The sequence below is a fragment of the Centruroides sculpturatus genome, unplaced genomic scaffold, assembly GCF_000671375.1.
Source record: "Centruroides sculpturatus isolate CEXI.00-Female unplaced genomic scaffold, Cexi_2.0 scaffold1208, whole genome shotgun sequence".
Taxonomy (NCBI): domain Eukaryota; kingdom Metazoa; phylum Arthropoda; class Arachnida; order Scorpiones; family Buthidae; genus Centruroides; species Centruroides sculpturatus.
This window is the reverse complement of record NW_019385347.1, coordinates 127,745-142,786: the sequence shown is the minus strand read 5'-3', so window position 1 is coordinate 142,786 and position 15,042 is coordinate 127,745. Positions and strand designations below refer to the sequence as shown.

Genomic DNA, 15,042 nt, shown 5'->3' with positions numbered 1-15,042 from the left:
CCCCCATTGGTCGACGGGCGGCCGTCACGTGGCCGGACGTCATCGGGCGCCGTCCACCAATGGGACGAGTTACCGGTCCACGTGTAGTCGGTGGGACTGGCAAAAGCCGAGCGCTGACAGCAACCGGTATCGAGCGCAGGAGAGCCGCATATGGTCGCGAGGTAACCAGTGTGGCGCGTACACGCTCTACCCCCATCCGCAGTCGCTGGGATTTGCCAGAGTGGCCGCAGGTGCTCTCGTTTCGTGTGGTGTGGCAGCGACGTCCTCTTCTCCTTTTCATGAACTGAACCCATTCTCCGTACTCCCGAGCGATCGTTATTGGTGGACAAATGCTCGCCAACAGCCCCAACATTTTACAGATGTGCAGGTGAGTCTAGTCCTTAACCGTAAATAAAATTAAAACAACGCGCGCGGGTGTGGGCCCGGAAACACCGCAAAATATTTGCAAACATCCTCAAGATTTTCATTTCATTTTTACACTTCATTAATCTCGTATTTGCAATTACGCAAATTAAATATTGTCTAGTCGTTTCCGTACGGAAATACCGTCTCTATACTTTTAAATTATGAAATTTTTGTGCAAATTTTCACGCTGTATCTATAAAATTTAATTAATTAATAGACGTTTAAGTAATTCCGTAAGTAATCTAATTTCTTTACTCAGGAATTAAATTTTTGTAAGTAAATTTTATTCATTTTTGCACGAAGTATACAGCCGCAATTAAGAAAATATATACATTAAAGTGTACAGAAAATAAGCAACACGTCGAAGAGAGGTACTGGATAGAAATTTTAGAGAAATGTCAACCAGTGCGAAGCGTAGAATAAAACATTCGAAATATTTAAATTTGCATTATGCACACCTGTAGATAAATACAGTATTATCGGCCTGGACAGTAAAATGTTCGAATGCTAACGAGCAACAAACGATCCGCACAGTCTACTTCTTGTTTACCAAGTTAGCCTATAGGCAATCGTAACTCACTCCAATGTATTTTCCTCCTATTTTTAATAACTGGTTTCTACGAGATAAAACACAAAGCGATTACGTAAAAATTTCGAATTATAAAATATAAATTAAAAATGTCGGTATGTGGGGGAAGAAAGCGAGATAAATGAGAGGAACCGTCCAAAATGGAGAAAATAGAAATGTTTACAAGCACTTACAAGAAGGCAGATAGGGAAGTATTACGGATGCAGCCTATTTCGGGTGGGTGGGTCGCAAATCTTCACCGAATTGCTTCATTCGGCGTCTGGAAATTCTCGACACGTAGTGGGACATCGTGCCTCCTCCCCTTACTGTCTCGAATTTTTTTCTTTCTTTTATTAGAAAACACTTTCATTTACGTCCTTCGACAATGACGGCATCCTTCGCCGACATGTAAATATTTGACCAACTTGTCTTCCAATCTTGTCAAACTTCTTCGTTTGTTTGCAAAACTCGTTAATGACTCCGAACTCATTATTTTTAATGAAGTGAACAATGCGGATTAAACATTCATAACAGTTTAAATTAAAGCGTGTGTTGCGTTATTACATATTCTTACATCAAACTGGTCTTTATAAAGTGTTAATGTTCTCGCATCTAGACTACAGAAATGATCCGGTTTAGCTTCATTTATTTCTTATACAAATGATACTATTTATCATTTAACTTAGAAATTAACACTTTTATTTCTATATTTAATTCCTAAAATCGCGTAGTAGGCGCAAAAAGTGACTTCTTTACACACACACACACACACACACACATTTCTATTATTAAGCAGTTTTAGGCTATAATACATTGTCATAAATTTTGGGTGGTCCATAAGTTAGTTTACCTTGTTGCAAATATAAAACGCAAATTGTGCTTAAACTATGTTTTAAAGAATCGCTACGGTTGGTTCCAAAATAAGACGGCAATTTGGTCTCCTTAATGATTAACTGACTTTTAAATCACTTAATTTTTTGGAATTTTTCCGGAACCAACTTGGAATTCTTTTTTTTAAATTGAATTTATCCAAAGCTATTCCTAGACAAAAGAAATATTCGAAGCAAAACAAAACTAAATAAATGATTCTGTAATGAACTGTAGAGGCATTAGTTAACTTCCTTAATTCAAGTCTATTAAGTCTTACAATGGAGCTAGACCCATTATTGCTAAATGTTACTTTAGCTAGAACCATTGACGAAAATGGGGATATGATTGTAACATGGCAAAACCATCAAGTAGAATAGCATCTAACCATTTTCACTAATTGAAAGCAGCATAATTTTCAGAAGTTATTCCATCTGCAAAATTTACACGTAATCTATCGACGTATGACGAAGTACACTTTAGCTAAATAATTGTTTCTTCGTAAAATATCGCCCGAATGAGTTGTGTCCCACGAATTTTCTGATGACCACATCCTCGAGCAGGTAACACTGATAATAGGCTAGACAATAATGACAATATCTTTGTCGTTTTGTGTTTGTCCATCGAAAAGCTGTCTCTAATTTATGTTTTGAGACTATCGGTTGATTTTTTTAAAAAGGAAATCCTTGAAATTTCTTATAAACTCTGCTTGTTTTGCTTGAATACCTAATTATGAAACACAAAGACTATAATAAATGTAATCATTATCCAAGGCTAAATTTTAAGCGCATACCCCGTCAGGCAAGAAAGTTACAATCCGGTAATCTGTTTTTGTTTGGATGAATTTTTTGTTATGAAGCAAAAGGTTGCATATTTTATGCGTTGTGAAAGAAATTTGAACAATGATAAAAGGGAGAAAATAAACGCGCCGCACAATCGTAACCCGCAGCCCACAAGATCCATTCCAACTCTATCCTCGATTCGCTAGTGTAAACCACGCCTGAAACATCATTTTATGCATAATTTTAACCTAAATTTGCAGTAAAGTTAATTGCCACATCTTGTGTAATTACGGGTTCTCCTTCGCATATCCATCAAGCTCTGGGAGTGTGGAAAACTTAGAAGTAACGTTTGAATCCAATTTGTCATAAATTTGCTAACCAATTCGCAAAGTCCGATAGAATGTGAGTTATCCGATGAAAGTGTTGCGTGACAAGAGGTCGTGTGTCGTGGCCACGTGACAAGACATACCTCATAAAATCGTGACTGATGCTTCACGCCGCCTGAGAACGATTTTCGAGAAGTGTTTCAATTGATAACAAGATACGTTGTTCTTCCCACTTGACTGCTGATCTTTTTAAACCGTTTAAGCGCCACAGAATACACTATAGGCCTTAATGGGCTTATGCTTATCCACTGCCATCCCGTTCGGCCGTCGCCATTCTCGTTTGCACATTGTCTACAATTATAGATAATTTATTAATATAACTGTTACTAGTATTTCGATAATTAAGCCGGGAGAGGATGAGTCAGCCAGAAGAACGTGAGTGTAATGCAAAACAGAAGAGAAATGACAAACGATATCCCTCCTCCATCTGTCATCGGACTCATGTCATTCGTTCATTAAAGGATTGACTCAAAAAGAACAAAATACCAGGAAATCTTCAGATTTTCCTGTTGCAATGAATGATGAGCTTGGCGGGTGTTCCTTCTCCATATTTAATCTTTTCAGCATAGATATTTATATATTTTTTATACATATATATTACACAAATTCATAAATTAAAGATTTACAGCTACCGCAAATTGTTGGTTTAATGATTTTCTTTATCCATGTTGGAAAATAACGCAGGCCCAATAACCCAATTTCTTGCATTTTTTTTTATTACAAGAGAATCCTAGATAGAAAACATTTGTATTAGTTTATACATAGATTAACTAAGGTACGACTTCATTATTTGCGTATATTTATAAAATTTCCTCACCAGACAAGAATATTATTCTCTCAACAGGTTTTTGTGATATATTCATTAAACTTACATGAATGCTTTAAACATTTCTAGTTCGATGACGTTCAAATAAATAAAGTTATTTGATGTAAAAATTCAAATTAAATGTAAAAAGCTAAAGCCGAAAGTATATAATTTGAGACCAGAAATTACGGAGCAAATACATAAATATTTACGAGTGAAATATCATCAATAATCCATAAATAAGAAAACAAACTATGGAATAATCTCGGGACAAGTATACAGAAACCGCAGATTGAGTATCCCGAGGGCCAAAATTATCAAATTTTCAAATTCGTGCCTTACTTTATTGGGTTATAAAGCTGCAAACTTTGAACCCGACCCCGACCCCCGCCCGATATAACATATTTACAATTTACTGCGACATCACACGCGACAAAGGGTTACGTATCCCAAGTTACAATAACATTTCTGATGACACCAAGGTGGTCTAGAGGAAAGTTCTCGGATGCCAGGAATACCTTGAGCAAAACTGGCCCGTAAATCACAAATGGAAATAGCCAGACTCGCGTCGACTTCTCTATAAAAACCTTGTTTATATATCATTCAACCCCAACTATAAAAAAATCGAAGAGTTTTTTTTCCATCATTGAAAACTAGATACAAAGAATGTGACGTGTTTAAATAAAAGAATGATTGAGTGTTTGCATTATTAAAACAGAGTGAGTAAAATGAAAATAGGTATGGTAAATTCCGACATGAGAAAAACTGTTGACACTTCTTTTCCTTATCAGAATTTTCACTCCTCCAAGCTCTTCACTCATCTCAATAGACTTACTTACAGTTTCTTTGGTAAACATAGAAAAATTGGGCTACAGTTTTCGTGAAGTTCCTTAACTCTACTCTTTTTCGTCGTTTTAATATAGGAAAAAAAAACTATTTTCAAATTTATTTTGATATTACAATCGGCTTATTCTTTTATAATTATATATATTTGAATTTCGAGCAGATAAGATAATGGCAAGAAAAGAAAATCCCTGAATCGATGACCGCGGAAGATGATTAATTATGGATTAGCAATGTCAATCTTTCTATAAAAGCATAAAGTAGGATTTATTGATTTAAATGAATGATAAATCTATCCGTTACGTCATTTATAAAGATAAAACTAATTTAAAAGTTTAATTAAACGTATATTACGTAAATATTTACTATGCGCTTAGTATAAATGCCACAAGTCCTACAAAAATCACGTCTTGAAGAACGAAAACTCATTCCACTCGTTTCAGAGTGAGAGAAATAAAGAGGAAACCCACCCAAAATTTATATGATCATTTCAGTTGTAGAATATGCAAGTTACAGAAGAGATATATGCCGTCCAGGCCCCGTATTGTCAGCGCAAGCCTCCACCCAATCTCTCGGACTACACCCTTCTAACAAGTGTATTTGGGATAGAAAACCTCATCCTTTTATAGTAAAATGCAGACTAAACAATATATTTGTAGAGATTTGTCAAAATTTTTGAAATTTCTTTCGTTGTGTCCTAAATTTCCTTTCGAGTCGCTACTTTCGGAGGTCATCGAAAAACTACCGTTCTTCTGGTGACATATTTGAGAAGGCAAAAAGATGTTTATAAGGCCTCGGGACAATGACGGAAATCTATTGTAGTACGGGAATGAGAAGGGACTAATTTCACACTCGGAGACACCACCCACATTATCCTATTGTGTCCAGCGTTGAAGTCAAGTCAGCAGTTCTTTTGCAGTCTAGAAGCATCGTATGAACTCTCCACCTTTCAAATAACATATTAGAGCGAGAGAGGGCGGAAAAAAATTCATACTGGACAGAGGAAAACCAGGTTCCAGTCCTGTGACGTGTCGTGAATCGGTAACAAAGGGTTGTTGTCGCTTTGATGACACGATCCTTTGTGAAGCGGAATAAAATAGCTGACAATCTGACAAGTATATCGGCTTACTCACTTTGTTTCTCTTCGGGAATTAACTCAATCTTCACACAAGAATATGGTCGAAGATATTTAATCATATTTTAAGATAACATATGCAAAAATTAGTTAAATAAATATTTATCCAATTATTCAATATTTCTGCATCATTTCTGAAAACCGGGGAGATAATCTCAAGGAGCAAATTTAGAAACAAATCTCGGGAGTTTTTAATTTATTTTTAATTATTACAGCAAGTTTTAATCATTATCTTGCTTATTTCTTTAAGCCAACTCTAAGAACTTATTTGCTAGCAACCATTCTAAAACTCACGCTTATTTTATACGAAAAAATCAATCCAAAAACTACAACGTACCCATAGTTGGCATTAGCAATAAAAAATTTCAAGAAGGAGCAATCTCCTCTTGAATCCGCACCTGAGTAAACCTTTCACAACTATTTTATCCGCATTTAATTAATCCTTTAGGTTAATAATTATTAACTTTTTGTGATTTATAAGAGTTAAAACTATTGAAAATTCTCATATACTAAGAGACATAAAAATCGCAAGCCTATAATTAAATAATGTTTACTTAAAAGTTACCCATCTGATCTTTCCTCGAATTTGATTTACACAGGGTAACCATAAACTGCATTCCCTTATGCTGTGGTTAGGTTATTTGTCGTATCTTTATTTTATTACTTTAAAATTGTTATTTAAATAGCTCGTATATAACCGTCTATAATATTATATGCAAATAAAAAGAAAATTATGCTCGAAAACTTGAATGCGGAATAACTCTATTGGTGTCAGATCGCATATTTATACACGTGGTTAGCATATTCATTTTGTAGAATTTTATCGATCTGGTTAGCTCTATGCGTGGTTCTTAAATCAATCTTTAACGAATATATGATTTGGGACAAATGATTTAAGAGAAAACTATCAAAATTTGGAGAGATTTAACGCCCCGTAGCTTATACCGGAAATTTATAGATCGAGATTTCAACTGGTAGTATTAAATTAGATTCAATACACTTAAAGGTCGTTTTTTTTACCCCGTTTTGTTTGCTTTTGATTAAACTCAATGCCTGTATTAAATATAGCCATTGCTCTTACAGCGCACTATCTAAAAAAAATGCCTTTTATTTATGGAAAAAATTCACACATGCAAATTATAATCGTTAATAAATTATTGGAAACATTTCCGAATTGACGTTCGAGAATTTATTTTAAGTTTGCATTCATTTAATTCAATTTGCATATAATTGATCTAATAAATCCATTGACGGAACCTTATCTAAAGGCCTGGAATTTTTTCTTAACCGGATGTTAACGAAGGACATTACAAACTTTTTATTCTATAAGAAATATCATCCTGTGGTTTATTTATAAAAACAAGCAAAATTTAAGTAAATAAATCATAAACATCACTCCGTATAAGTTACTTTGCGAGTGAATTTAAAACCTAAATAAATGAAAAATTGCGCGAATTATTTTCCATTTTGCAACGAAATATCTATAGTCGGAAGAAATATTTTAAAGGAAACGTTAGTGTATAAAGATTTCTGCGAATTTAATATGAATCCGAATGAGATACGAAGAGTTGACAAGCGTACCTGAGAGCACGCAGACGGGATTGATATAAAGCGAGGACCAAACACCTGTCGGAAATTCCAACATGTCGTTACAGTGACAACATCAGTAACATTCCGGGGCCGACCAACTTAGCATAAGCATGTCTCTGATTAAAACTCTCCTCTGCTATCTCAGTTATTCATAGGACCTTGAAAGTCTTTTCGTTCCCACAAATACAATAACTCTTTCTTTACCGACTGTTCGTTCGAATTAAATTCGATATTATTAAATATTTCCCCTCTTTTTGTCGCAAATATCGAACAATATCTGTTATATATTTAATAAATAACGTGTTGAGACATTTATATACTTAAAAAGCCATGGTAGAGACCGTTAAAACGCCCTCAAAAAATAAAATAATTGGTAAAATCTTTATTATGTAAGAAATTTAAACAATTTTACAAGTTGAAGATAAACTGTAATTATCTACGGTCAACATAATAATAGGAAATAAAATAATCCTTTAGGAGATTAAATATTACATGAATACATTTGAATTTATATTTTACTCTGTAAAAATTTGTTTCAGTTGTTTCAATTCAATTGTTGTTTAAGTCCAATATTAGCATACGATTATAAAAATCAAGTTTATAATATTTAGTTTTTCGAATATAATAATAAAAAGAATTATTTAAACAGTTACAATTTAAGTTTCCAGTCAGTTGCATTCAATGCAAAACTCTTGGACAATAAAAGTTGGATTTACAAACTACAACTTTGTTACTTTCATTACAAGCTCTTTCTAACTCTAAAATTCGTCTAAATAATTCTCTGAAAATTTTTTCACAAATGCATCTACTGAAGGCCACAATGAAAATATGTACTGTATATTATTCGAACGGTTCCTTTCTGCTTCGCTAATTATCGTACAGTTCGCTATTAATCGTATATCCACTGGTGTAAGTCAAAGAAAATGAGAAACTGCAGCCGATAAATAAATAAATAATTTTAATTTAAATATAATACGCGCTCTCTTTAATTTACACGTGACACTGATGCTGTAAGCAGTAACGCAACCATTGCTTCCAGCATAAATGCACAAAATTTATGCTATTTATTGGCACAGCCAATGCTTACAACATCCGTTTAAATATAATATTTATATAATAATTTAAAAATTGATATTATATTTAATCATATATAATAGGCTTCAGATGATAGGATATAAGCGGTGTAACGCTAATGCTGTAAATAGTGGCATAGACTTTGCTATGTGTTTGATATTTCGATCCATATAGAATCAAAGCAAAATTCTTTACTTTAGTAAAAGTGAATAATTAGAAAATATCTCGCTGCTAAAATTTACTAAAACTTTTATATTTAACTAATTAAAATATTCTAAAAACAATTAATTATGTAACAGCTTCAATTTTAATTGGCATATTTAAGAGTATAGTTAATTAGGACATTAAGGACACGGAAAGAATTTCTAACGCATCACTTTAGCAGAAGTTCAAATGCTTAGAATTCTTCAGTGACCATAATAGTACTGGCAATTGGAAAGGTAACACAAATTAAGAAATTTAAATAAGACAGCCGCGATAATTATGAACTAATTATGAAAAAAACTCGGTATAATATCGGGCAATAATTCAAATCAGAAGCAAAACCACCATTCATCCCGCGCTCGTGTAATTTGCATATTAAGAGCACATTATGAATTTAAATGGAAGTATTCTACTGTAAAGAGGACTAGAATGTGTACCATACTCATCCCAGACCACCCACAGTTAAACATAGAGACCTTACATAAAACCAACTCGGAATGTCGTATTTATGGCTGTCTGTAAACAGTTTTAAAGAGAATGGACCCCGCACAGTTCTTTTTATAAGCATCATTAACGACAAAGACTAAAAACAGTTAAGGCATTTTTCTCCCTCCCTAAATTTTTTACGGACTATGCATTTTCTTATCATTCATACGAGTCTCCCCTTTTTTTCTTCTGATTCATTTCCCCAAAATGTCGTAAAAAGACCAGTTTAATAACCACTTTGATCATCGAAGGGATATTCCGGAGAAGTGCTTTACTATAATCTCTCAAAGTCGTACACTAACTACTAATGGATTTACAAAGATTTGCACTTCTACCCGCGGGACGTCACCTCTTAGATCCTATCTGATTGGAGAAAACTGTCTCCTTTGCATCTACCGGCGCAAATTATTTCAAAACTATAAACCTAAATGTCTTTAACTGTAACAATAAAACGCCATTAATTACACAGTTATTATTATTATTTTTAAGAAGCGTGTTCATTCGGTTATCGACGAGAAGTTTGCATGACGGAAATGCATCTTGCACTAGACGTTATGCAATACAATTTCAAATTACATTGCAATAATAAGAAACAGGAAACACTACAGAAACTAATTTAATAGAATTGTGCCAAATATAAATAATTCTGGTAAATTTACGAAAAGTGCAAGCCTAGAATTATCAAACAATTCGCTTTGAACTTTTTACAATATTGTGTCTCGAATTAGAATGGAATTAGTCTTTGATCATAATGTATATAAAAAAAATTTGCATTGTTTTTGCATTTATAATTCGAGTTGTTACTAAATAAACAAATAATATTTATACTATGAATAAATATTTTATGCAAAATTTTAAGTGCATACTTTAGAACTAATTTTCTAAAGTAAACGAGGTACTGCACGAGTAATCCGAACACGAGGTACAAGTGCGTTTTTATTAGTTTTATTAGCCAGAGCCGTTGGAAAAGCCTTCATCGTCTTAAAAATCCCCCGGCAGGGTATTAAGACGATAAAGGGATGTCCCAAAATGGTGGAGAGGAGCAGCTTTCGATATTAAAGAGGACATTACTCTGCATTGTGTCCGATAGAGTCTTCTCTTTTTTTCAATTTTTAAAGGGATGATCCAACCGGTTGGATGCTCTTTGCCCTCCGTGTGTCCCAGAATATTTGACAAGTGAGTATGCGCAGGCTTATGTGCCAGACGTTCGCGGACCTAAGAACCGGTTTTCGGTCTGCTCTCAGATGCAGTCGATGGCCAAACCATTTTGATAAATGCATGTAAGTGATCCACGGATGGTCTAGCAATTATCAACTATAAATTTTTCTGTCACTCACGCGGATGCAACAAAAAGACACCATGCGCCGTCCGGATAGTGCATATCTAATCATCTTGTGTCTAATTAAAGCTTACGTCCGCCCGATTAAACAGCCGATTGGATGGCTTCTAATTGATACAAAGTCTTCTTCTGGGCGCCTCGTTAGCCCTCTTCACTTATTAATTAATCCTTTGGCTCTTTTATTTGATTAACGTTTAGCGCCATCTGTCGAGTTTGATAATTATTTCGACTTAAAACACTCCTCTATTAGCTTACTGGCTGCATTTTCTGATTATTTCTCTACTTTAATGCCCGTCTAATAACTATATTGTATATGAGAGTAGGTTTATTATATTAACGTCCTTTGTTCTCCGTGAACTCGGGCTTATTAATCACTATGAGCCGACCCTCTTAGTATCTCGGAGCGTAGGGAGGCTCCCCTTTTTTAATGCTCGTACCCAGGGAAAAAAATCGCCACGAACGTCGGATCTAAAGAGTGCCAATGCGTTATAAACGCCATCTTAACCATTAATTTTATAATTGAAGATTGTCCAACTTATCCGTTTTAATTGAGTATGAACAGGTATCCCGTTTGTAAAATTTTATACTTTTTTTCGTCTTTTTTTAACGGATGAAAACTGTGTATAAAAAACTGTACGAGTTGGAATTGTAGTCTTCAATGTAACAATCAAATAGAGAACATGCAGCGGTGTAAAGGGTAGTTAATTTTTATATCGATGTTAGAGAAAGATTGCAATTGTTATTGACTCGAATTCTTTTTCTTAATGTTCATTTGCTTAATAAGGATGCCGATGTCTTTCGGGTAAATTATTAAAGTTCATTGACTACTATAAATGCATATAATACTAGAGAAATCAAGCTTAATGGATGTTTGGGCCTATAGCTTGTTTTATGTATCATGCTGGAGAGATTTTATGGTCACGAATCACGGTTTACACCGGGGAATGCCCATCGGAAATTATTTCGTAAGATATGGTAAAATGCAAAATTTCTAATCATTTTGTTTACGCAAAATTTCTCGGCCTGCGAATGGCCAAGAAATGCGTGGAAACTAAAAAAAAATTTCTGATAAGTTGCCGAGTTAAATGAAAGTTTCGTTTGTAATTTCTTAAAACCTGTAGTAGGAGATACGGAAAGCACTTATTCGCGGTTATTTGTAATTAGTAGAAGATAACCGAACCGAATAAATCGAAGCTTGACCTGTTTTAAAACACATTAGTGGTGTAGTAGTGCATATCTCATGCATTCTTCTCGTATAAGAGTCACACACAACTTATTTTGGGTGCACGAGATGACAATGGGAGAGGTGACAACAATAGGATTTTAACTTACAGCTTATGTTCATTTATAGGAAGGAAGGAGGCACGCAACAACTATTCTCGGACATGAGAACGAGAAACATTCTTCGGCCGCCACGATAATAAAGCCCACATCTTATTATAACCGACAATTTTCCCTCGTATTATATCCACGTGTGAAGAGTTTTTATTTTTTAATCTTATCCCCGAGCGCAACTTGTCTGGGAAAACGACCCCACTTTCCTAAATGCATTCTTACAATCCGTACATAAAGACGATATTAAAAACGGTCGTTCGCACCGGACGGATAATTTAAATGTTAAGTCGAAAGGCTCGAAGAGTGCCTTTTTTTGGCAAGAATACGCGCCGGAAAATTCTGTTTCCATAGGATCCAGCTGATCGTGTGTCATCCGCCCATCACAACTGGCCACGATCGGCGAAGAAAGTTAGTAGAGCCTGCGGCTAAGTCAGTCTCAACATCCGTGAGAAACTAACGGGAGAGGGTCACGGAAGTCAATGGGGTCATCCCGACGCGGAACCCCCTAGGGGTCTCCGTCACGTGATCCGATGGATCGATAGCTAACCATATAGCCTGGGGCAGACATCTTGGTTTTGCAATCACTAGGTGCTAGAACACGGCCGGGTAATTGTTCCATTTGCCATTTTCAATACCGTGTGGTTATTGTTTCCAAGAATCGTTCCGTCTTTCAAAATACTATCAATAATCTACAAATGTCTGCTTTGACTGTTGATAACGACATTTTTACCTTTCAAGAAATTTAAGTTTAACATTATTCTATAAAAAGGAGATAAGCTAGTATTTCGTTATGCATGAATGCTTGAATTAAATAATAATAATAAGTTCTATAATTTTATACAGAACCATGCCTTTTATGCAAGATTTATATAAAAGTTCTTTTACACAAACTCTCTTATTCGAATTTCCCTTCGAACATTACAAATATTTACTGCAATCGTCTAATAAGCCTACAAATTAAAATAAACAAAATAATTTATATAGATTTAATTTTTCTAGAAAGTCTTGTAATGACTTGACTAATTTTTTATTTAGCTATGCATTTGATATGATTTAATAAAAATATAAATCATTTCGCCAGAATTTTCTCCATTTACAAAAGAAAAACAAATTGCCAAAAAAATTTAACAAACACATATTAATAAAGTTACAATATTTTATTTCGAGTCGATTAATTTTAAATAGCTTCGGTAGTAGGACAAGAGATTACGTATCGATTATTCTGTGGCCCCGTACTATATTCGAGTCTAGCTTATAAAAGTATTAAAATTCGCTAAAGAATATGCTAATTTAAGGCATAATTATAAAGCGAACGGTGGCAAAAGTATCGTTCCTGTTCCAATATAAAGCAGTAACGTAAGAAAGGAGCAATGGGAAAATCGCCTTAGGATTACGTCCACTCAGTCTAAGTAGTGGAAAAGAACCATTAACTAGGCACAATTATCCCACATAAACCGCGACTATACTAACAGTGAAATATCGCTACTTTTTCGTAGAATTTTATAAATTAAGCTATTAGAAGCTAGAGAACCCGTACTACTCTGTTCGGCGGTAGCGTGCTGAACCGGCGATATCTATCACAATTATTTCGGCAAAGAAAGCAGCCATCATGAAAAATAAATAATTAAAACTTCAAACGGGCCCTTAATCACCTGTTTGGAAATGCGTCGGTAGACATCTGCGATAATTTCTCAAAGAAGATAAACTTCTTCTGAATGGAATCTACCGAGCCCAGGCGTGAGTCGAGCCAGCAGGTGTATGACTTCGTGGACGATGCGGCGATCTTTGCGTGACTCCAACCCCATTGGAGCATCGTCATACGGAAATGCTATCTTTCGCAACGTCCATAGTTTCTCCCCCCTTTTGTTTGGGACAGTGAAAGGTCGAGCGTGTGCGCGCAACAGGTGAAGCAGCAATTCTTCGTGAGTGTCCCTTCGCCGGTACCGTTCCAGAATAGATAGCCTCGGAAGAGCCACTCGTTTACAAAAGACACCGCCAGCTGCAACTCTTCCATCTTCTCGCGCGCATTCATTTTATATAATATAATAAATACGCTTTCCTTCTTGCCTTTTGTCTTTCGTAATTTCCTCCCTTCTCCACCTAATGCTCCCACAAAATTCCATTTTTATTAAATATGGACGGACATTGCCTACATTATTATTATTTTATTCGTGAAAATCAAATGCGAAATAACGCAAAAATTAGAGTAAAAAAATCATAAAACAAATTAATTTTCTCAATAATAAAAATTTCTTAGTGGAATTTTGAATTGGAAAAAAAAATTTATATCTTAAAAAAATTTTTTTTAATGAGAAAATATTCTTTAAACCCAATAAAACTTTTGTACAGAAATCTAAATTAATTAACCCGTGTTTTTAGACAGACATCAATTTATTCCATTATAAACCTTAATGTAAAATCTTTATTTTTACAATGAAAAAAGATTATGCAATAATGTTGTAATGAAGGTTTTTCATTTAATTAATGATTCTATCGTTCTTTGTATTATCTCTTTTCATTATTGTAGGAAGCCAAAAGTATCTAAAGATATAAATGCCTAACTACTTTTGTTCATTTATAGAATCATACTTGTGTAATAGAAATTGATCAAACAGGCTATTATTACGCAGGCGGGTCAATGAAGCAGTTTTAAAAATATTAGAATATACGCAAAAATAATGGATGGAAGTAAACTTTCTATTAACAACTTTCTATCCGTAAAGTAAAAATGTAAAAATTATAAACAGATTTAAAATTTTTTTAAAATTTAAATTTTAAATAAATTTAGAAAATAAATTCAAAAACTTTTATTCCTTTCACCAGTGAAGTTAAGAAAAAAGAAACTAATGGCATTTATGAAAATATTTAGAGATTTTATTCGGTAGGAATGCCATTCAAAATTCTAATGACCGTGAAATCGATCTAATTGGCGAGTCGTACTCTGCTCAAACCGAATATTTAACGGGTTCTGGCTATTGTACGGTGAATTCAGTCCAATAAACTGCCGAAAAACTAAAGAAATTGCAATAGGAATGTTACGCAATATGACTAAAAATTCACTTTTCTCTCTACTTGAAGTTACAAATAAGAGTAAAGTATTTTTGAGTAACTCTCCTCCCCTTGAGATTTATCATATAAATAATCGGTCATTTGTTTTCATATACCCATTTTAAAGAGTCAATTAAAAGTAATTTTAATTATCTCGTATAGATGGATATTATAA

At 34.3% G+C, this 15,042-nt stretch overlaps 1 protein-coding gene across 2 annotated transcripts in view; it reads left to right on the top strand.

Annotated features, from left to right (window-relative positions):
• The first annotated feature begins 125 nt into the window (after positions 1–125).
• LOC111637934 (neuronal PAS domain-containing protein 4-like) overlaps positions 126–15,042 on the top strand; it is a 52,486-nt gene continuing 37,569 nt past the window's right edge. For both annotated transcript variants that reach the window (XM_023383545.1, XM_023383546.1), the window contains exon 1: positions 126–367. In XM_023383545.1, coding sequence (XP_023239313.1) covers positions 330–367 — 38 coding nt within the window. In that variant the 5' untranslated portion in view covers positions 126–329. The remainder of the gene's footprint in view (positions 368–15,042) is intronic.